The sequence below is a fragment of the Corvus moneduloides genome, chromosome 16 (assembly GCF_009650955.1).
Source record: "Corvus moneduloides isolate bCorMon1 chromosome 16, bCorMon1.pri, whole genome shotgun sequence".
Taxonomy (NCBI): Eukaryota; Metazoa; Chordata; class Aves; order Passeriformes; family Corvidae; genus Corvus; species Corvus moneduloides.
In genome coordinates, this window is record NC_045491.1 from 15,389,282 (window position 1) to 15,410,676 (window position 21,395).

At 46.5% G+C, this 21,395-nt stretch overlaps 1 protein-coding gene across 2 annotated transcripts in view; it reads right to left on the reverse strand.

Annotated features, from left to right (window-relative positions):
• Window positions 1-3,117: 3,117 nt before the first annotated feature.
• ADCY9 (adenylate cyclase 9) overlaps window positions 3,118-21,395 on the reverse strand; it is an 88,577-nt gene continuing 70,299 nt past the window's right edge. For both annotated transcript variants that reach the window (XM_032125497.1, XM_032125496.1), the window contains 3 exons: window positions 18,467-18,615; window positions 15,459-15,500; window positions 3,118-9,733 (listed from right to left, as the gene is read on the reverse strand). In XM_032125497.1, coding sequence (XP_031981388.1) covers window positions 8,545-9,733; window positions 15,459-15,500; window positions 18,467-18,615 — 1,380 coding nt within the window. In that variant the 3' untranslated portion in view covers window positions 3,118-8,544. The remainder of the gene's footprint in view (window positions 9,734-15,458; window positions 15,501-18,466; window positions 18,616-21,395) is intronic.

Here is a 21,395-nt window from a genome sequence, read left to right on the forward strand (position 1 = left end):
ACAACTTTTTGCCATCTCGGTTTGTCCACAAAGCATTGGCAGAGTATTTACAGTGAGGCTGCTGCGAGGAAGCCCCGTCCCCCCGCACAGCCCCGGGCGAGGCTGCCCCAGCAGGGGGTGTAAACAGAGCGGTTCTCTCTTTCTGCAAGGGAGGGAGAAGGTGGGGAACACGGGCTGCGCTGGGCAGGAGGGAAAGGAACCAGACATACCTGGAAAAAACAATGTCCAGCTAACCTGGAGACTTCAAAACACTTAAATTTGCCTTTTAAAATATTTTAACTGGAAACTCTTCTCAATTTTCAATTCGTAAGTCAATAATATTTCAATGGCATTTTCAATTAATGCTGTCTATATTTCTATCGATCCCCACGTGTGCTTGTGCAAGGACAGGGAGTGCTGAAGCCCTGGGTCAGTGCTGAGGGAGATTCTCAAGGAAGCAGGGGATGCTTGGGGGGTCTGTGCCAGCTCCCAGGCCCACTCCTTGCTCTCAGCAAACCAAAGCCAACCCTGGTTTCAGCTGATGACTCCAAAAATAATCTCTCTTGGCTGTTTGTAGTCAGGTACCACCACCCTTGACGCCCAGTGATGGCTTTTACAGGGGGTTGTACGGGTGTCACTGTGTGGACAGAGGGAGGGTGGGCAGACCCACCCCAAACCCCAACCCCAACCCTTACTCCCAGCGGGTCGTGGTCGGACACCGCGCTCCGATTTCTAGCGCAGGCTTTCAGTAACCAGCTGAATTTGCTCCCATGAGAAATGCAAACCAACAGGCAGGAGGGAAGGTGCATTTACCAAGGTGTCCACGGACTAGCTGCATGGGGCAGGCAGCAGGATGCTGCCCAGGAGCAAACCTCCCCAGAGCTTGGAGGACAGCTCAGCTGCTGGAGCTGCTGCTGCCCAGGCACCACTATGGGACCTACACAGCAGCTCCTCCACTGGGACTGGCTCCAGGGGCACATCCAGCTCCTTCCCAACTGACCCACCTTTCCCATCATTACACCCTTGCCTTGTCCCCCTCAATGCTGAAAGGACCAAAGGGCGAGAAATGAGGAATCCAGCCCCTGCCACCAGCAAAGATAACATTTTTTGCTAAGTTAAGAATACTGTTTCATGGAAAGAAGGAGCTTTCCTGAGCTATACAACACCTAAAGCCATCCCGCTGGCACTGGGCAGTGATGTGACTTTCCTGAGAGCACAAGGGGGTGCTTGTTTACCTGTTCCTGGGGAACTGGGTGAGGTTGGCCAAGGTCCTTGTCATCTTTGGATACTGCTGCTGCCTCCTTGCAAACCAGAGGCACCTGCCATTGAGCAGGAAAAATTCCCAAATATTCAGCGCAAACTCAGAACTGTGTTTGTCTCAGCAGATGTTGGAGTTCTTAAGGCTCTTGGCTTTAAAGAGTTTATTACTTTGGAAGTTTAAAGCTGTACTTGCAGTAGGGTATAACAGGTCTCCGTCTCAGCATAGATATTCTGTATCTCTGTATCTCAGCATAGGCTCTGGAACTAGAAGCAATTAAATTGGGGAGAGGGTCACTCTGGTAACTGTGGGCTCCTGGAACATCTGCTGGTGCTGGTGGGACTGTGCCAGTACCTGTGCAGTGGCCAAACCCTGGCTGAGGCACAGACGCAGAGCAGAGCTGGCCCTGCTGCCACCCCCTCCTTTGGACAGGATGGAGTGGTACAGCCAGTACTGGAAATAAACCCTAAACACAGCTCTGGGCTCACCTGGTGAAGGCAAAGCTTCAGAGTCACTAAAGAGGCATTTCCCCCCGGGCACACCCACAGATGGACCAGATGCCATGTCCCTCCCTGCCCTGAGTTGTACCTCTCAGCACAAATCGATACAAACCATTTTCGATTCCAAACTACAATGGAGCTGATGCACTAAGGTCGAAACAAGTGAAGATGTGAGTAACTGAAGGAGGAAAACAAGAAAAAACTTGCTGAAGTCACTTTGTTTTGACTCATCTGAAAGAGGATTTGAGAATCAATGGCCAAATCAGTGACAAGCAAGTGGTGGCGCTGGCTTACAACACACATCTAGCAATGAGCCAGATGACAAATTGGTCAGAGCATCGCTGATGAGAGTGGGAACTTAAAATTTTACTAACTGTTCCCAGCCATGACCTTTTCTGCAGTTCTTCAATTCAGTGAACACTGCAATTTCTGGACATTTAGATCCATTACAGGCATGGAGATTCTCTGAAGGCTGGAGCCCCTCTGCTCTGGAGCCAGGCTGGGAGAGCTGGGGGTGTTCACCTGGGGAAGAGAAGGCTCCAGGGACACCTCAGAGCCCCTTCCAGGGCCTAAAGGGGCTCCAGGAGAGCTGCAGAGGGACTGGGGACAAGGCATGGAGGGACAGGAAAGGGGGAATGGCTTCTCACTGCCAGAGAGCAGGGATAGATGGGATATTGGGAAGGAATTGTTCCCTGGGAGGGTGGGGAGGCCCTGGCACAGGGTGCCCAGAGCAGCTGTGGCTGCCCCTGGATCCCTGGCAGTGTCCAAGGCCAGGTTCGATGGGGCTTGGAGCAGCCTGGGATAGTGGAAGGTGTCCCTGCCCATGGCAGGGTGTTGGAACGAGATGAGCTTTAAGGTCCCTTCCAACCCAAACTGTTCTGGGGTTCTGTGAAATTGTTGCAGTGAGCCAGGAAACAGAGAATGGAGCAAACACTGAGGCTGAGACAGGAGAGGCTGACAGTGGCCTCGGGGCCATTCCAGAAGTGTAAAACACCGACAGCTTCCAGACACTGATCTCCAGTGTGGAGACTGGCACGTGGGACAGCTCCTGAGGAGGACGTCCAGCTCCAGCTCTGGAGCAGGTGTGTAGAAGACTCTGAGCACCTGCCTCCAGCTCCTGGCTAGCCTCAGGCTGGGCAGCTGGGTTAGGACAGCAAATGTTTAGCAGCTACAGTAAGGGACCAGGAAAAAAAAAACTTTAAATATCTCCCACCAATCTGTTTTGTCCAAACTTATCTTCTTTCTCCCAAGCCAATATTGACTCCCAAAGGCAAGGAGCAGTTCCGTACGTGTTGTACAGCCCAGCCCCTTATCAGGGCTGAGACAGGAGTTCAGTTCACATCAGACAGACTTGAAAAAGATTTTATACAAAATATTTGGTTTTTTTTTCCTACCAGAGCTTCACCCAGTGTCTGCAAAGCACCTCAAACCTCCTTCTCATGGCACCCTCAAGCTGCACTGCTGTCAAGACAAGACACACACCGCCCCCCCTGTTTTATTTTCTCCTTCAACCTCTACAGAGCCTGATGTTTGATTTTAGATGAAATCTTTAGATAAGACAAAGGCAATAAGCTCCTGGTGTCTGACTTTCACCCATAAAACTCTGGATAGAGTTCAGAGGATGGTGTTAATGCAGATTTTAATACAAACAGCCCCTTTTAAGGCTCTCTGGTCCCCTGCCCCCAGAAAACAAGAACAGCTTGGGAAGCCGAAGCTCTGCTTCACACTTGAGACACCTTCCCCTCCAGCACACCCAGACACACAGATCAGCCTTTGAAACCACCCAGCAGCTCCTTGCACATTCCCTCCTCGTCTCCCCCATTCCAGACCTGGAAGCATGTTACCACATGGGGCTAAACCACGACACTGTGTCCTACCCACAGCTCTGAACTGAAACACCTTCAGACCATGGCAGCACTCAAACAGCTCCAGGGCCTGCAGGAAATGGTGTGTAATGGTTACAAATTCCAACTTTTGAATAGGATTTTGCAGAATCCCACTGCCACTGCCTGCACAGTTCAGTCTCAACAACAGCAAACAGCAATTCAAGTTTTACCCCAGGAAACAGACCAAGGACTGCTACAGCCTGCAGAGAGAACTCAAAAGGAGAAAAATATTGAAGCAAATGACCTTCCTGCCCAAACTGATGTTCCACAAGCAGCCGGTTAAGTCTCAGCATTACTCTGAGACTTCAGCTGGCTTTTCACAGCTGCCTGGGCATTGAGATGGCAGTGCCATGACACTGGGTCATCCCTGCACCTCCACACTGACTGTTGCCACATGCAAATCATTCTGCACTTATAGTTAAACCACCCACAGCATTTCCAGCAACTGGAAAAATCACATCAATAAACAACAACTACATTTCAAAATGTAATTCTTAAACTTAACTGCAGGGAAGTGCCTCTTCTGTATCTTCTGTCACCACCACGAGGAGGAAGCTGCAGCTGTGACCAGGCAAAACGGACCAAGACATCAAAGCAAACACAATCTCCCCTTTCCTCAGGACACAGGGAGGCACCAGCAGCAACAGCAGCACCTGGAGCCGTGACCTCAGCTCAGGTGCTGCTGTGCAATGAGGAAGACACAGGTTCCCAAAGGTGAGCAGCAGGGAGGCAACAGCCACCTATGTGTCCCATCCAGATGGAGCAAACGAGACCACAGCAGGGAAGAAGGGAGAAAACAGGGTCTTTAAATTTGGCAGAAATCCCCCAAGCCAAGGTGCAGATTTAAACAGGCAAAGGCATTACAGCTAACCTCAGGCACCCTCAGCCTCTCGAGATGTTGTGACATGACTAAACTTGCAATACTTTTTGCTGTATTCAGAACGAAAGCTTTAGAAACAGGTCAGAGTTAGCAATTTTAAAATGCCAGAAACCCTAAGAACTTGGCCTTTTACTCAGAAATAAACTCCTCTTTAGCTAAAGCTACTAAGGGTACAGGGTTTGGTTTGGAGCTCCCTTCAGTTTTGCTCTGGCCACTCCTTTGTGTGTTTTAGCCTTAAAGGCAGAGTATCCAAATACTTTTCTGTAAAGCCCTTGGGGAATCCATCCTTTCCTCCCCTCATTTTATCACTCCTGGGGCACAGCAGAAGCCGCAGCCAGACAGTGGCACTGTCCCACCCTGCTCGCAGTGCTCACGCTACCTCCAGCAAAGGGGAACGGCCCCAAATCCTGGGCAGTAACAGGCAAATCCGTCCTTCTCAAAATCCTAATGCCAGAAGTTAATCAATGGGAACACCATTTACCTGGTCCTCAATGAGAAATCTCTCACAGGAGCAGCAGGGAGGAAAAAGCATTTTGGTGTGTTAGCAGCAGATTAAGACCTCACTGCTGACAGTAGTGAGCGCACTCCTTGTCACTCTGCACCCTGGAGCAGGTGCCACAAGTGGCAGAAGGCAACGCAGGGCTCACAAACACTCAGCACTCTCCCCAGTCCCCTTCTCTGGACCATTTTTAAATCACTACCATTAAACCACCCTAAAGACTGGAAGTGCAGCCATGCAAGGATTGTCCTTGTGGAATAAACCCTTGGGGACCCGGCCAACCCCGCCATGTTCACTGACAGCACTGCTGGCACCAACAGCACACACACCACTGGGATTTTAATGGAGTGAACTTTGCCTGTGGCCTCCCACCAGCACACGTGTCAGGAATTCTGCAGCAGAGCTGCACAACACTGCTAGAAACGCCCCCAGAGTCATTTTTGTGTCAGGATAAATCTTCAAAAGCGCAAGGGGAGGTGTGAAGGTTCAGCTTGCACTGCCTTAGAACACAAACAGGTATCTCCTTGCACCTGGAAAATCACCCCCTCCAAACCATCCACTGAGAACTGAACTTCTTGATTTGGTTACAACACTGCATTAAAGAGATTTAACCCTGGCAGCCCCGCAGCCCCAGCTGTGGGATTCTTGCTGCTGTCCTGGCAATGAGCAAACGGGGCACCACTGGTCACTCATCAGGACTCTCTTCCCAACCCAGAGTTAAGGCAGAGTAACATCACCGGCAGTTCCCAGAGCAGACAACAGCCCTTGATTTCAGAATCCCCCAGTGCTGCTGTCCTCAGTGCCTTTATTTGCTTAGTGCCAACAAAGAGAGGCCCTGCTGGGTTTGGGGTTTGGTATTCGGATATTCCCATAAAACCCAACGATACTCCTGCAGCCCCGCACCATGGCAGCATGGGAGCCTTGTGTACTTTAGAGGTTGGAGGAGGAGGATTTTGCATCCTGAAGTGCTGGAACAACGAAGAGGAAGGTGCTTTGGGTCCAGGGTCCCATTCCAGCACCGTTTCCTTTCGGGTTTAACCACAGGTTGTCAACCTCTCCTGGGGTGCAGGGCTGGGGCTGGTGGAGGTTTGGTTATTGTGCAGTGTCTCAAGGAGCCAGCGTGTCCTGACTGAGCTCTGCCCTTGCACACAGCTGAGCAGGGAAGACAGCAAGGATGGGCAGGGTCTATAAAATTGGGAGAAAGAAGTGACAGGGAGAAAGGGAACGACTCTGAGACAATAACATAACACTAGAAGGCATGTAAACAATTCTGGTTCATGTTAGCTCCTTGACTGTAGGAAAAGGAACACTAACACACCTTAACTGAACCAAGAACCCTAACAATGGTTTCAGGAATACATTCTTCGGATGCAAGAGGTATTTGCAGAATTACTACCTGAAAGTTGGAAGTGCAATCCACTACAGGGAGGGGGGAGTTGTAACCTAGGGAGAAGGAAGCTCCTGGAAAACTGTGCACTCAAAACCACCTCACATTGCTGCTCATCAGGAACAGCCTCCAAACAGGCAACAGCATCTGTGGCACAGGGATTTGGGGTGAGGATCCCCTGGTTTGTTGTGTGCTGGCAGATTGAGCGAAGAAGATGAATTCTGAACAGCTTTCCTATCAAATGGAATACTGACATGCATAAAACAGCAGCTTTGCAGGATCAGTGTGCAGAGTTCTGTTTAACTGAGATCCAGAAATCTCACACACTCACATCTGACAAAGGCTTCAAGGGCTCCATGCTGAACACGGAGTGGAGATGGATCTCCACCAGCTGAATAGGAACTCCACAATATTTATTACTCATACCCCAAAATCACATGAGGGTAAGAAGAATCAATACATTCTGACTCAAGTTCAGATGGAAAGACTTGGAGCCCCCAGCATCACGCAGCCAGTGCAGCACAGCCTTTCCCCAGCTCTTCGCTGGCTGATCAACTTCTTTTGGGCATAAAAATCCTTTCACTTTATTTCATGTCAGAGGGAGTTGGCTGAACTAGAATAGTTGAACGGTCAGTATGATCCACAGCAGGGCATCAAACACCAGAGAGGGAGGTGGTGGAAGCATGCAGAGGGCAGACTGGCACAGCCTAAGCCCCCGATCCCACAGCTCCTCCCGTGCAAGCAGCTCCCGGGCTCCCGCAGGCCTCTGCTCCCAGGAACCTGCATGGAGTCATCCACAGGACTGGGAAATGATTGTGCTTCTCAGCTCACTACAAGGACTCTTTTCCCTATTCCTGCTTTCAGCAGCAGGAAGGGAGCACGCTGTTCTCTTCCCTGCTGCAAAAGCACAGTGTGTGTGTGTGTGTGTGTATGTGTAAAAATCCTGAAAAATACTGTGCAGCACCATTGGTTCAGTCTGGAGGGAAGCTGGGATACTCAACTGTGTTTGGTGGCTTCCGAAGTGTCATCAGCTTGGAAACAAATATTGCCTAAGGTAACATCCTCACAGTGGTTGGTAGTTCAAAGAGGCTCAAACACTGTCTTATTATTCCTGTTAAACCCATGAACAATTCATCTCTCCCAGTCTCTTCCGCACGCAAAAATTCCCAAACGAAATAAAAAAAACCCAAACAGGAATAAAATAAATAAATAAATAAAGGCATTCCCAAAACATTTATTTTGCTTTGCTTCTCTCTCTCTCTCTCCAATCAGCTCAGAGACACCGACATCACCTACCTTCGCCCACTGAGCCGCATACGGAGTTGGGAGCCCTGAACTGCAGCACTCCCGTGGTCTCTCCTCTGCTTCTGGAAACCTGTCCCCAGAGCTGGCACTGTCCCAACCCTCCTTCCGTTCCCACGTATCAGTAACTCATTGGCTATATGGAAAAGAAGTGTATCCAAAGCACACGATGGCACATGGAGGCTGCAGAAAGCATCGGGAAAGGAGAACAGGATGACAGCAGCTGTTCCTCCTGCCCTAACTAAAGGCTGAGCCACGGCACAGCTCCCCCTCCAGCCCAACCCAAAGTGTGTCACCCCTCGCCCAGACATTCTTGTGGTGCATTACTGGCACTTTATAGCAGTCTCATATGGTAGATACATGCACATGTCTGTGTGTTACATATAAAAGGTCTGATAACAGTAAAACATTGTTCCGAGAGATATAAAAAACCCAAGGAGTTGCATTAGCCAAAAAAAGTGTTTTGTGAGAAACAACAATAAAAATGATATAACCACAGCTTTTCTTTTCTTTAAAATTAGATAAATACCCAAAGCTATGATTTCACTTGGGGCCTCTGTACCTTGACAGGGAGTCCAATGGAGTATATCTGAAGGCACTTAATATCCTCTACTCAGCTGTAAGATGGTTGCACAGGGAGCTGGGGAGCTTGGGATGTGATTTGGGGCATGGAGGAGAGAGATGGATGAAAACAAGCCCTGAAGAGCCATGATCCACACAGCCCCAGGCGCCGAAATGAACACAAACGTACAACCCAGGTGTGGAGAAGGTCTCTCTTGAAAAAGAAAACTGCCAATTGCAAAAGTCTGTGTGTTTTTATGGACAGAGTACTTCATGCAACTCTGACAGTTCATCATACACTCTTAGAGATATTTAACTTTGTCAGTTCATCGACCTCCTCAGTCCCCGCTTCCTCACAGTCATCCTTCTCCGTGGCTTTGCCAAACCTGCACCTCTCCTCTGCCTTCACCGCGTCTTTCTGGAGCTTCTTGGCAGAAGGAAGGACGTCCTTGGCTTCTGAGTTATCTGTGCCATGGGCTATCTTATCAGAATTCTGTACAGAAGGCACCAGGTTGGCAATCTCATCCGTTGGAGACCGCCCAATGCTGCCATCCACTTGAACCCGAATGTCTGGAGATATGGACAACTGGTGATGTGGCACGATCCCGTTGTCCATGCACTTGGGGTAAAGGTAGGTCTTCATCTGACCCTTCCCCTTCACATTGACTGTCCCCCTGTAGTCAAAGTCATACCCCATCTTGTTGAGGATGCGGTAGCTCTCCTCACTCACCTGTATGCGGCACTCGACGCCGGTGGTGTCCATCCTGCTGGCGATGTTCACAGTGTCCCCCCAAATGTCATACAACAGCTTGGTGGTGCCAATGACCCCGGCTGTGAGGGGGCCGTGGTTAAAGCCGATCCGGAGTTTAAAATTAAACCACAGCATGTTGTTGTTGAAGTCATCCACCACCCGCATCATTTCTTTGGCAAATTCAAAAAGGGTCTGCAGGTGCCCGTGGGGATGGCTGCTGTCCTGGCACTGCGAGGTGTTCAGCCCCGATGCCGCCATGTAGGTGGCCCCGATGGTTTTGATCTTCTCGATGCTGCTGTAGTGGGGTTTGCTCAGCAGCTCGTCGAAGTCCCCGATGAGCTCGTTCAGGACTCGGTAACACTCCTTGCCACCCTCGTAGTTCTCCTCGTAGAACTCGCTGAAGTTCACGATGCTGGCAAAGATCACCCCGCCGCTGTCGTGGTTTTTGGAATAGCTCTGGGACACCTTCAGCTGCTCAGCCACGTGGTACGGGATAATATTCCTCAGCAGCCAGTCAGCCTGATCCCTCATGCTCTGGATCTTGGTGCGGTGCAGATCGGCCTCCACGTCCCCGTGGTAGTGCAGCCGGTAACTGACCTCGAACTCCCGGTTCAGGAACCAGACCAGCAGGAGCAGCAGGAAGGACACCAGAACCACCTCCTGACCGATCAGCTCCGCCGGCCGCTTCGTGTCACTCGGCAGCGAGCTGTTGCACGGGCTCTTTCTGGAGCTGCACAAAGGGAAGAACACACAGGTGCGTTTTAAGTTAGGGCATTGCCATCCCTGCTCCACAGTTAGAAATCCTCTGCTGGAAAAGGAAGTGTGGGAAGTGCAGTTACATACTAAATTATAAAATATGCATTGAGAACTTCATCTGCTGTTAAGAAAAAGTCAGAGAATTAATTTAATTCTTAAACTCACCGAGTACATCCTTAAACCCACCAAGTATTTTCTTATCAGCAGGTTCAGTGGCACAGAAGTTGCCCAATTCTGTTTTAAGGACTTCGCCAAGGGAACAGTTATCATTGTATCTAAATATATAACTAAAAGCACTGCATATAAGTATGTACCTGTGTGTGTGTTTAGGTATCTGAGTGCACTGAATGTCTGTATGTGAGGGTGTGTGTGAGTTTTGTGGAATTTATCTGGTTCTGTATTTTTTATTACCTCCAATATTCAGAACCAGCTGCTTTACACTCCCATGCCTTTCCCTTGTGTCCTCATCAAGGGCCAGGAAGGGTTTGGAAGAAGACAACCCTGTAAAAGACACATCATGGAGAACTCCCATGGCAGGGGGTTGGAACTGGATGAGCTTTAAGGTCCTTCCAACCCAACCCAGTCTGTGGTTCTGTGAACTGCAAGAAAGTGGAGAACGTGCAGCTCTGTGCTGACACCTTTCTATGATAAAACCACTTAATCTCTTCATGGCGGAGAAAGTTTCTCAAAGTGCCAAGATTACATAAAATAATCAAAAATTCCTGTCTGCCATAGATTGGGAGCAATATTTCAGATCCTTTCAACAGTTCGCTGTCTGCCTGTGCAGATTATGAGGCGCTGATGGAGCATCTGCCAGTGCTACACCCCCCTGAACGAGGAGACATCTGCACTCCCCAATCTCAACTTTCTGGAAAGATGCAAAGACACAAATTGAATCTGAGAAGGCCCCACCTATGCAATCCCAGAAGCGAAGGCTAAACGCAGCCAGCTTGGCATGCAGTCATTTCTACAGAGATCCAACTGCATTTTTTGGATAAAATTATACCAAAGCTTAAGGTTTGATATGAGCAGACACGCGCTGAAGTTTTTCAAGTTAAGAGATGGTTTGAAAAGGAAAAGCATCACATCAGCCTTTCTCCTGGAGAGCCAGAAAGGAATCCATACCCAGCACCTGCCTGCATTTCTCTGGAAAGGTAGAGAGAGATTAAAACTCAGAGCACAACTGGAACAAGAGCTCAGGAAAGAGAAGGCTGAATTTGTTACTGTAACATATGAAAACATTTCTCAGTTCATTTTGTTGCTTCATGTCCATGGGGGACAGGCTTCCACTTTGGAAATATTTTAGAATTGAACTTACAGGCACAGTTTCTTTCTCTGAGTTTCATTCTCAAATACCTGATTGACAGAAAAGTGTGATGAAACAAAACCACAGCACAGCTGTGAGACAGATGAACGTGCCCCATATCCAAAAACATTTCTCTGTGCCACGTTCTTTGTATCTACTAACTTTTTTCACAGAAAGCCTATGAGGAAAAAAGCTTCCCGTGAGTGAAATATTTACAATACAGAGTGTGCAGGTTGAATTTCAGATGAAAGATAGGACAAATTACATTGGAAATTACTTCTTCTGTTTTCTAGCATAAATATACTTCTCCCAGCAGAAGTGAAGGTGTATATTCATTTTATTCCCTCTTCACAAGGGGATCATGAAAGGAGATGTCTCAACTCAAAGTAGGGCCCCACCATCAGGTTCCTGTAATTGCTGTACCAAGACACTCCTTCCTCCCTTATTCTCAACAGAACCTCTGTTATGAACCCGTTTATTTCCTCCCTTGAAAGACAAGTCAGAGACTAAGACATAAACATGGTTTAGTGATGGCCTTGGCTGGGTTAATGGTTGGACTCTATGATCCTTGTTGGTCCGTTTCAACTCAGGATATTCTACGATTCCCTGATCTTGGAGGTCTTTTCCAGCCCAAAATATTCCATATTCAATGACTTGAAGGGAACAATTCCTGAAATACAATCCTTGCTACCTATTTTGGAGGTGACAAAATGCCCTCCCAGCTTGATGGGCTTATAAAACAAAATGAAGGAAGGGAAGGTAAGAGAAAAGATCTTGGAAAGAAAGAAGAGGTTGGGGAAAGTGAGGAAGGAATCTGGAATAAGGAGCACAACTCAGGTTTTTCTCTGAATCTGAGTTCATTATTTCACACATCTTGTGTGAAGATCTGCAAGAGGACCTGAGCAATGACTCTGTTACTGCTCTGAGAGTACGAGTCTGATCCAGATAATCCGCTCTAACATCAGCCACACGGATTTATTTAAGTCATTAAAGGCTTTTTATTTACAGTTTGCTGTACAAAACACTCCTCAAAGTACTTTAACTCCTCCTCAGTGAATTAGGTGAGCAGCACCAATGTTCTGTCAGGAACAGTGGAAGGCAGAATCTGCCTTCAGGGAAGGAGCTGCTGCCTCCCATTCCCCATCCCTGGAGCGTCAGCACCGGGGAGCTCTCCATGATCTGCTCAGCGGGGCCTGACCTCGTTGGCTCCTGAGATCTGCATGTGCAGGGAGTGACTCGCTGTGCACTGACCTCCTTTCGTTAATGGGGGAAGGGGCTGGGATCCCAAGAAGAAGATGCAGTGGCTTCTCCAGAGCAGGCACCTTTATCCCAATGTGACTGCATCAGTATGGAAAGCCCCGATTCCAGCCTGAAGGAGAGAGCGACTGCATCGTCCTCATTTGGAAATCCAGTCTGTGGATGCTGCAGTGAGCAGGGTACAGGACCTACAGGACTGTAAATCACTTCCCCCAGGCAGCAGTCATGACCTGGAGTCACCCTTTGGAACGAAAAGCAGAACTCCCCCACACCTCCAACAGAAAAGATCAACCCCCCTCCACAACCTTTCTCAATTCTACTTTTTATGAGGTTCTGCAGCAGAAAACTGATTTTAGAAGTCATTCAAATTGAAATCTTGAGCTGACAATGTTTCTTTAACTCAAACTGGTGAAATGCTGCCTGGCACAGCCCCCTCACTATTAACTTGGCACCTCCATCCAGGCTGTGAACATGGAACAAGTGAGACTCCGGAGATAGAATCTCCTTTGGCTTGATCACAAATCAAAAAGATAATGGCTTTCCACTTACAGAGCTTTTTGGAAAGCCAGTTTGCTTCTGAGCCAGTAACCCCTGTTTGGATTTGGGTATCTTGCTATACTGAAAGAGGATGCCTCTGCCTGATAAACCTGAGAGAGGAAAGCAAGGGAGGAACAATGTGGAAAAGGGGATCAAACTGCTGCTTTCCATGAAAAACGTGCAGTGGATTCCTATAAACCCTTCCCTACAACCAGGTGATGTCAGTCTCCACTCAAGTGGCCCATTGCTGTTCCCCCTTGAGCAGCCACACTGGAAAGTGACACATCCCACCTGCTCTGAGGTGAGGAAGGAATGAAAATGAGAAATATTTCCTGCTTAAAAGACAAAGTTCACGGTTGTATCCTTTGGGCTGAAGAACTGGGCTGCCTGGAAAACAAGGCAAACTCCGTATTTTTATTTACAGACAGTCCAGAGATGAACTCTGTGCTAAGACTTCATTACCATTACTGCTGTCTCTCTTCCCAGGCAACATTAATATGATCTCTATTCTTGATCAAGGAAAGGGAACAACCTCATTAAAAGAAAACATAAGCTTGTCTAGCCCTCTTAGAACACAGGAAAACTTTTGTGGTGAGTGGGGTAAGCCAGGAACCTGATTTATTTAATTCTGGCAGAAAGGTGCAGCAAAAAATTTTGTTAGGTGAAGGGAGTATCACCTTTTTATTAGTTCACCACCAGAAGAAAGGGGAAATTCTGTACTCTAGAAATGTGATATACAATAACATACAGCACAAGAGCCCTGAAAAAAGAAGCCAAATTCTGTTTAGTGGTAGAACAGGATTAACTCCCAGTTCTCTCTTTTAACTTCCAATATTTGTTAATGTACAAGTTTGGGCAGGGTCAGGCCAGGGGAGCTGGACTGAAGGGCAGTGCTGAGCAGAATTAGCACATGGGTCTCTTCCCCAGCTGAAGGAGCACAGACAACATCCTAATAAAAAGTGAAAAATTAAGTTTAGAAATGTTTAATGAGTGAGGCATTTTGGTCACTGCCTTACTTGGCCTTTAGATCACAAGCCAAGCTTTGCAAAGGAGGCAAAGCTCACTCCACACCTGCTCACAAGAGACACCTCCATGGTTTGGTCCTCAGCAACTCTCACCTTCACCTGTCATGAGTAAGAAGTTACATATTTATGGAAGAAAAGTATCTGCAGGAAAACTATGCTTGACAGGTGATCTTTTCACAGATTTCTATCACTAAGGGGAAGACCCAGTTGTCAGTGATTTAAGGCAGGATGAATTATTGATCAGTGATTAGCAGCTGGCCAGGAGCCTGCTGAGCTTCTGGGGAAGAGGTTTGTAATGCTGAGCAGCACAAAAGCTTCATAAACTAAAAATAAGGATCAAAACTCTAAGGAGCCAAACTCAGGCTGATCCTAAGACACTACTGGAGTGATCACCACACTTTTAATGTTTACAAAAAATAAAAAGCTGCCTCTATTCTTTTGGCTTTAAATTTCCATTCTGGATTCAATGAACTGGAATTCTGTTAGAAAAATGAACTTTCACAAATCAAAACCAGGAAAAAGGAAAACCCATGTAAGAAAAGCCAAAGCCCCCCAAACCCGAACACTGTAGTAAGTGCTGAGTCCTTGGTGAAGAAATACCCAAAGAAACACAGTCCTCACCCCTCTGTACTAAACCCCACGTGTTTTTCTAAACTACCACATCATTTGTAGAGATGAAAGTTATTAAAAAGTAATTTTGTTTTGACACATCCTCCCAGGAAAAGCAACATGCCTCCGAAAACCCCTTTTAGATGCATTACCAAGTCACACATCCACAGTTCAATCCAACCCAACACGGCCCAAATATTGCCCCCAAATTTGCAATTAGCAAACACAGACTTGTCCAATACCAAAGACTAGTAAAAACACTTAAAAATGGTACTGAAAAAACTTGAAATAAACCCATAGGAAACTCAACACTAAAATAATCAGAGTGAGTCTTCAACACATTTTTTTTAAGGGGCCATTAATAACCCAGGAAGGGATTTTTGTTTGCTTTGAAAGGCTAGGGGCTAAAATTTCCTTTGCTCTCAGTTTTATGACTCCCTGCTCTGCCCAGGCGAGGTGACAGCCAGGCCCAGACTGTCACATCCCATCCTGGGAAGGCAGCTGGCTGCACATCCAGCTTTTCCAGAGGAAGCTCCTCTACACCAGGGAATTCTCACCTGCCCAGCTGTGAGAGCATCCAACTCACACTGCTTCTGAATGGTGCAAATCAGCCAAGGAAATCAAATAAACAGCTCGTGGTGTACAGATAATGCTCTAAAAACTGCTGCTACCAGAAAAACAGATGCTGTTTTAAATAGCTCCTCCATAGTTCTATTTCCCAGAAATTCAATTTAAGGAGAAAATATCATTACACAACTCTGCGACTGCAGCACCAGCCCTGATGAGTTTTGGTCATACCCAAGTCATCTGTAAAGGAAATTACACGAGGAGCTTAAACACAACTTGCTGAACCAATTTGTTGAATTCCCAAGTTATTACTGTGGATGCAAAGTTTTGCTACATATAATTCACTGAAAATGTTTCTATCCTTAAATATAAAGATGGTAATTGTATATAAAACTTACCTAAAGTTCTGTGCCAAATCTAGATGAGGAGTTTCCATGGAGCTGAAATGAAAAAAGCATTGATTTCAGAGGGAAAGTTAAAGCAATAAACAAACCATCCTGCAGCATTTCAGACAAAATTTTAAACTTCTCTATTACACAGACCAATAACTGCACTGCAGACCTGAGCAGCTTCACATAAACTTTGTCTGAACATGACTTATCTGTTTGGAAGAAGGAACCAGCCAGAGATGCAAATCCCTCTAAAGGGAAACTGGAACTTCATGAAGCCTGGAACAAGTAATTGTTAAACAATCCTATCTTACCTGGGAAATGGGGAAAAGCAATCCCAGAACTCTAAGACTCCATTATGCCTTCATCTTATGTGAGCACAAAGCACAAAGATTTTAAAAATAAAACACAAAAAGACAACCCCCAACCTTTCCAAACAAAAAACAAACAACAAACAAAAAAGGAAAAAAAACCCCAAAACCCAAAAAAAACCCAAACAAAAAAACCCCCAAAAAACCAAAACCAAACCCAAACCAAAAATCCCTAAAACCCTAACACAGAACCTGTTTTTGAAGATGCCATTAGAGAAAATAAGTAGTTTGAGCACTTTTCTTACTTACTTGCATTACAAGTTCTCTCCTGCAATCAAGTAGCAAGAGAGTATCAACCTCTCAGGATTAGTAACAACTGGAAAAAGAAGTAAAGCTGCAGAATGGATCTGTCTGTGGTGCAGACAGGGCTGCAATTGCCACTGTGACAAAAAATATTATCAGAATCATGGTAAGAGACAAACAAAAAGATGATTATTAACAAACTGAAGTAATGAGTTTCACTAACTAAATCTGTATGACTTTTGTTTGGGATCAATTCTGTCAATCACCTTTTCAGACCTGCAGTTGAACAGCTCTATTACTTGAAATATTTATTTTTGGTGGATGAAGTAACAACATATTCCATGATTTCTGAACTTTGCCCATTAATGGTCACTGCTGTTCACACCACAGGTGGAAACACCCCATCATTAGTAACTTTTATTAAGACAATGGGATTTCTTAACAGTCATAGAGCCCCTTTACACTCAGCAGAAGCTGATGCTGTGACCTGACACAACAGCAAGGTCTCCACCTCTCAGCTTTGGAAGAGCCATTCCCAGCCCCTTAATGAAGTTGAAATGCAGGGAAAATCCCCAGTTCTGTGGCTTTCTTTCTGCACAAAGTCTTACCACAGAGCTTGTCCAGGAGTATATTTCATTACCCCTTTTACAAGGCTCTGCCAGGAAGCCCCAGGGAGCTCTGTGCAGACACGGCTGCAGGTTTGGGAGGGAACGAGCTCCAGGAACTCCTGCTGGGGGAATTAGGGAAGAGCAACCATGGAATCAAGAAATGGCATCAAGGGTCTGCTCTCTACTAATTCCCCTGGAAAACCAAACCTGGGGTGGAACTCGGAGCCAGGTGGGGATTGGCCTCTGCTCCCAGGGAACAAGAGACAGGACAAGAGGAAATGGCCTCAAGTTGTGCCAAAGGAGGTTTAGATGGATATTAGGGGAAAAAAAATGCCTTCAGCAAAAGCCCTGGTGGAGTCCCCATCCCTGAAGGGATTTAAAAGCCCTGTGGATGTGGCACTTGGGTTAGTGGTGGCCTTGAGGAAACAGCTGGACTCGATGGTCTCAGAGGGCTTTTCCAACCCCAAGGGTTCTGTGACTCCACAGTTCTCAGGGAAGCTGTGGCTGGCCAGTGAAAGCACCAGCACTACAAAGGCAAAAGCCAAGGGGAGAAGTCTTTGTGACTGGGAGAGGCCCACTCAGTGCTGGGGGACAGATGATGATGGTTCACCGGGAACCTGAACCCAATGGGACAAATCCATGAAGAGACAAGGGAGGCTCCAGAACCCAAACACTCCTTTTCTGCACTGGAGCTGGAGAGAACTCCTCTGCCCTCCTTGTCCAAGTCCTTTGCAGACAGACAAGAAAGGGATTTTTCTGTAGTCAATATGATCTAGAGATCATTTGTCAACTGACTCCAGCTCCAGGATATTTTTTTCACAGGACTTTTTCCCTTCAGCCCTTACAGCCACCTCAAATCATAGATGTGAACAGGTGTAAGGGGTCACTTTTATTCTCCCTTTTTTAAAATATAAATTTGATCAAAATTAAAAGAGACCACTGAAGACACTTAAAGAGGGAATTAAAGTTAAATACTCACTAAAACATGTATCTGCAAACTCTTTTTGGTTTGTTTGGGGTTTTTTTTTCACGTTTTTCACCTTATGATTCAGCAGGTCTCTGAAGGAGAGGAACTGAGGAGAAGACCTTGCTAAGTCCATCCCAAGAGAGGGTCCTAAGCCACTGAGAAGTACAAGTTGATTATAAAATTTTCCCAACAGGAGCAGAAGGCTGGAAGGACCCCCTTGACTCTCTTGGCAAGAAAATAGCAGGAGAATATTGCAAACAAGTTCTTGTGGAAAATTGTTTATCAGAGGAAAACTGGAAAAACTTAAGGTTATTGCACAGAAACTGCATTATCTTGATTCCTCTGGTTACTGTTCTGCAGAGTCCTCTGAAAAGGCAGGAAACTGAGAATGGAACTGGGTATTAGATCCCATTAAACCTAAGCACCTGCCTTCCACACTGGAAAATGCATTGAGGAAGGAGGTGGAAGAAGAATACGTGGTTCCTAAGGGCAAAAATAAATCCAGAGGGGTGGTGTGGAGCAGTTGGGCTCTCTGGCACCACCGAATACCTGGGAAATTCCTTAATAAAATCGATTTTCAAACTAGTGGTGAAAGGCAATTCTGTGGGTCTGTAACTGTGTCCTAGAAACACATCAGGAAGGACAGAGTATCACACAGAAGAGGGCCCCCTGAAATCCTTCAAAGAAATAAATAATGAAGAAATAAAATCATTAAAGTTGAGATGCTGGAGAAAGTCATGGCAGACAGCAAAATCCTGTGCATCAGACCCTTGTTTCCCTGGGGAGAAGCCCAGATCTGTTCCCCTGCAGCCGCGGGGTGAGGCTCACCTGGTGGGGCACAAGGAGACGTAGAGCAGGATGAGCAGCACTGCTCCCACCACGGTTGCCAGCAGGGATCTCATCCAGGAGCTGAGCTGGCAGAAGTTACAGTACTGCACAATGGTGATGAGAATGGCACAACACATGAACATGGTGTACTGCAACAGAGAGAGAGACGGGAGTTAACGGCTGCCCAGGGCCCTTCTGCACATCCACGCCGGCAGGGAAAGGGGGACAGCGGGGAGAAGGGTCTAACTCCGCCTGGATGATGGGCACAGGGAGTGATCCCACGTGAAGATGGACATCTTCCCTTCCAGGAGCAAGAAAACCTTTAGCACAGGTGGTTTGTCACCACTTTCCCTGGATGGAGTATTTTATCACACACCCGTTCTTTCAGCGATGCCCAGCGCCTCCAGCTTACCTTTGCCAAAAGCTCAGTGCCTCTTCTTCTTCCAAAAAAGGGAAAAAAAGAAGGTGAAAATTCCTGGCAACCCCCTCTCCACTGCTGGGGTTAGATTCTGCCTGCTTTAAACTGAGTATTGAAATTCCATTGCATTGCAAGTGCAGAATGCAATTTCACCCACCTGCCTGCTTTTAAAAACACTTCTCAGAGAATGTTCTCAGACTGTCCTGTAACAGCTGAACTCAGGTAAGGAAAGATCTGCCTTGGTGACAAAAGGCAGCTTCAGTCACTGGCAGCTCGATAACATGGCCACTTGTGCCAATTTGAAAGGACAATTTCACATTTTCTGCTCCAAATGCCCCATCTCAAAACCCCTTTACCTTTCCACAACTTTACTGGATAAAGGAAAGGAGGTGCAGGACAGATGCATCGCCCAGAGCACCTTCATTTCCCCAGGTACAACCTCATGGTGCTCAAAACTCTCAAGTTGATGTGCCAATTTTGGTTTCCCAAGAATATTCATGACCATCCAAGCTAAACCAGAGACTCTGCACTGGGATTAAGGAGTTCTGGTCTAGCTTTATGCTGTGTTTTACAGCATGAAATGATCATTCTCTCCCCTTCTCTCTCCCTTTAGGTGTCCTGTGCAGCTGAAGCGCAGACTCTGCAGCCTGGCAGTCCTGTGGCATAACAAACAAGCATGTGATTGAGAGCAGACACAGTGTATGGGAAAAATCCTTACATCATTCACCATTTTTAAACCACAAGCACAACTGTTGGTTTTTTAAACGACTTCAAAATGGATAAAAGGAATTTCTGAAGTGTCCATAAAAAACCATAACTTTAACTTACTTTTTTCCCCCCATTTCAGGTCTCCTAAAGTGGCAGAGCACTGGTTCTCACTCCAAGTGATGGCCCAGCATGAAGCCAGCCTATAGAGGGTCAGGATGTGCTGGATTTTACTATGGATGCATGGCTTTGGAAAGTTTTTTTTTTCATGGCTGTTTTTGTTAATTTTCTTTTTAATTATTTTATATCCAGGGAGGCTATAAAATGCTATGAATAAAAAAAAACTTTGCAAAACCATGTCATAGTAAAGGAGGACACTTACCTGACCCTCTATAGATTGACTCCATTTCCTAGAGCTCCGTGAGTGTGGAAACACTGAGCACAAGCCGAGTTGGGACATCTCTTGGAGAGTGAGCCAACAGCCCCACGACTCTGGAGCACCTGCAAGAGGAAAGAAAGCAAAGTTCATTCTCAGTTTGGTGATGAAAATCACCATTTTGCTGCTGCTGCCTGAAGTGTTTTGACTCATCCTAACCTGCTGTATTGAGAACACACTCATGAAGTGGTTCTTCTGACCTTATCTGGAACATTTGGAGAGATGATCAAGGATGGTGATGAATGGGATGGTATCAAAATCAATGGACAGATTTGAGAGATTTAAAGGTTTTCAGCTCCCTTCCCTTGAGGAAAACATTCCTACAGTTAGTTTAATCATGCAGGGGAAAGACCATCATTAAACTGAATTAACAAAAAAAATCAATTTACAGCTTAAAAATTCTTAACTAAAGTTCCAAAAGGTAGAAGCTGCAGTTAAGCATGGGATGCAACAGAATGTCAACCACACCCTCCTGTGGCTGTGATAACCACGGGATGTGTGTTTAAATCAGCAAGGACCAAAAAACGTGTGGTCACACGTTCCCATGGAATAAACACTTCCCGGTACCCAGGAATAAGCTGTGATAGGAAGAGTGAAGAGGATCTGGTCATTACCTACACCCAGGGCCCTGAAATAGCAAGAGCTTTGTGAAACAGAATTCCCTGAAGATCCTGGAAAGGAAGGATTGCACACTGTGCTGCCTAAGAGAAACCTGCAGAGAAACAATCTTTCATTTCCAGCTTGAGGCCATTTTATTCACAGTTTTAAAGCCTTGATTTTATGCTACAGTTGGCCTTTAAATTAAACTGTTCTTCCCCCTCCTCACTGCTGCCCATGGCAGGGGGTTGGAACAAGAGGTGCCTTCCAATCCAAACCGTTCTGTGATTCTATGAATGTTTAACCCCTTGTTCTCCCCTTCTGAGTGCTTTTAATAACAGAGACACCGAGTTCCCTATGGATCTCTGTGTCTGGGTTAAATACGCGAATTTCTTTCCATTCCTTTTCAGAAGGCAGCTATTGCTATTCCTTTAACCATTCCCACAGCCCCTGCAATGACCACTTCTAGGTACCAAGTGCTCTCTCTTCTTCGAGTTCCTTCATCTCACTCTGCAAAGCCCAAGCACCCCTCACTAATACTGTTCTCACTGTTGAGGTTCACTGATACAGCTTCTCTGACTCCAAACTCCAAATCCAGCCCAGGACGATAATCCTGAGATAAACCACTTGTGTTATCTGAAAAAAATTCCTGCAGAAGTGCTTGGTCTAAGAGGAAGAAGGTATGCAAGCAGCAGGAATTTCTAGGTATCCTCTCTTTTGTCTGAGAGCTTTCACCATGACTGTGTTTACATAACAAACTAGGAATTCCGTCA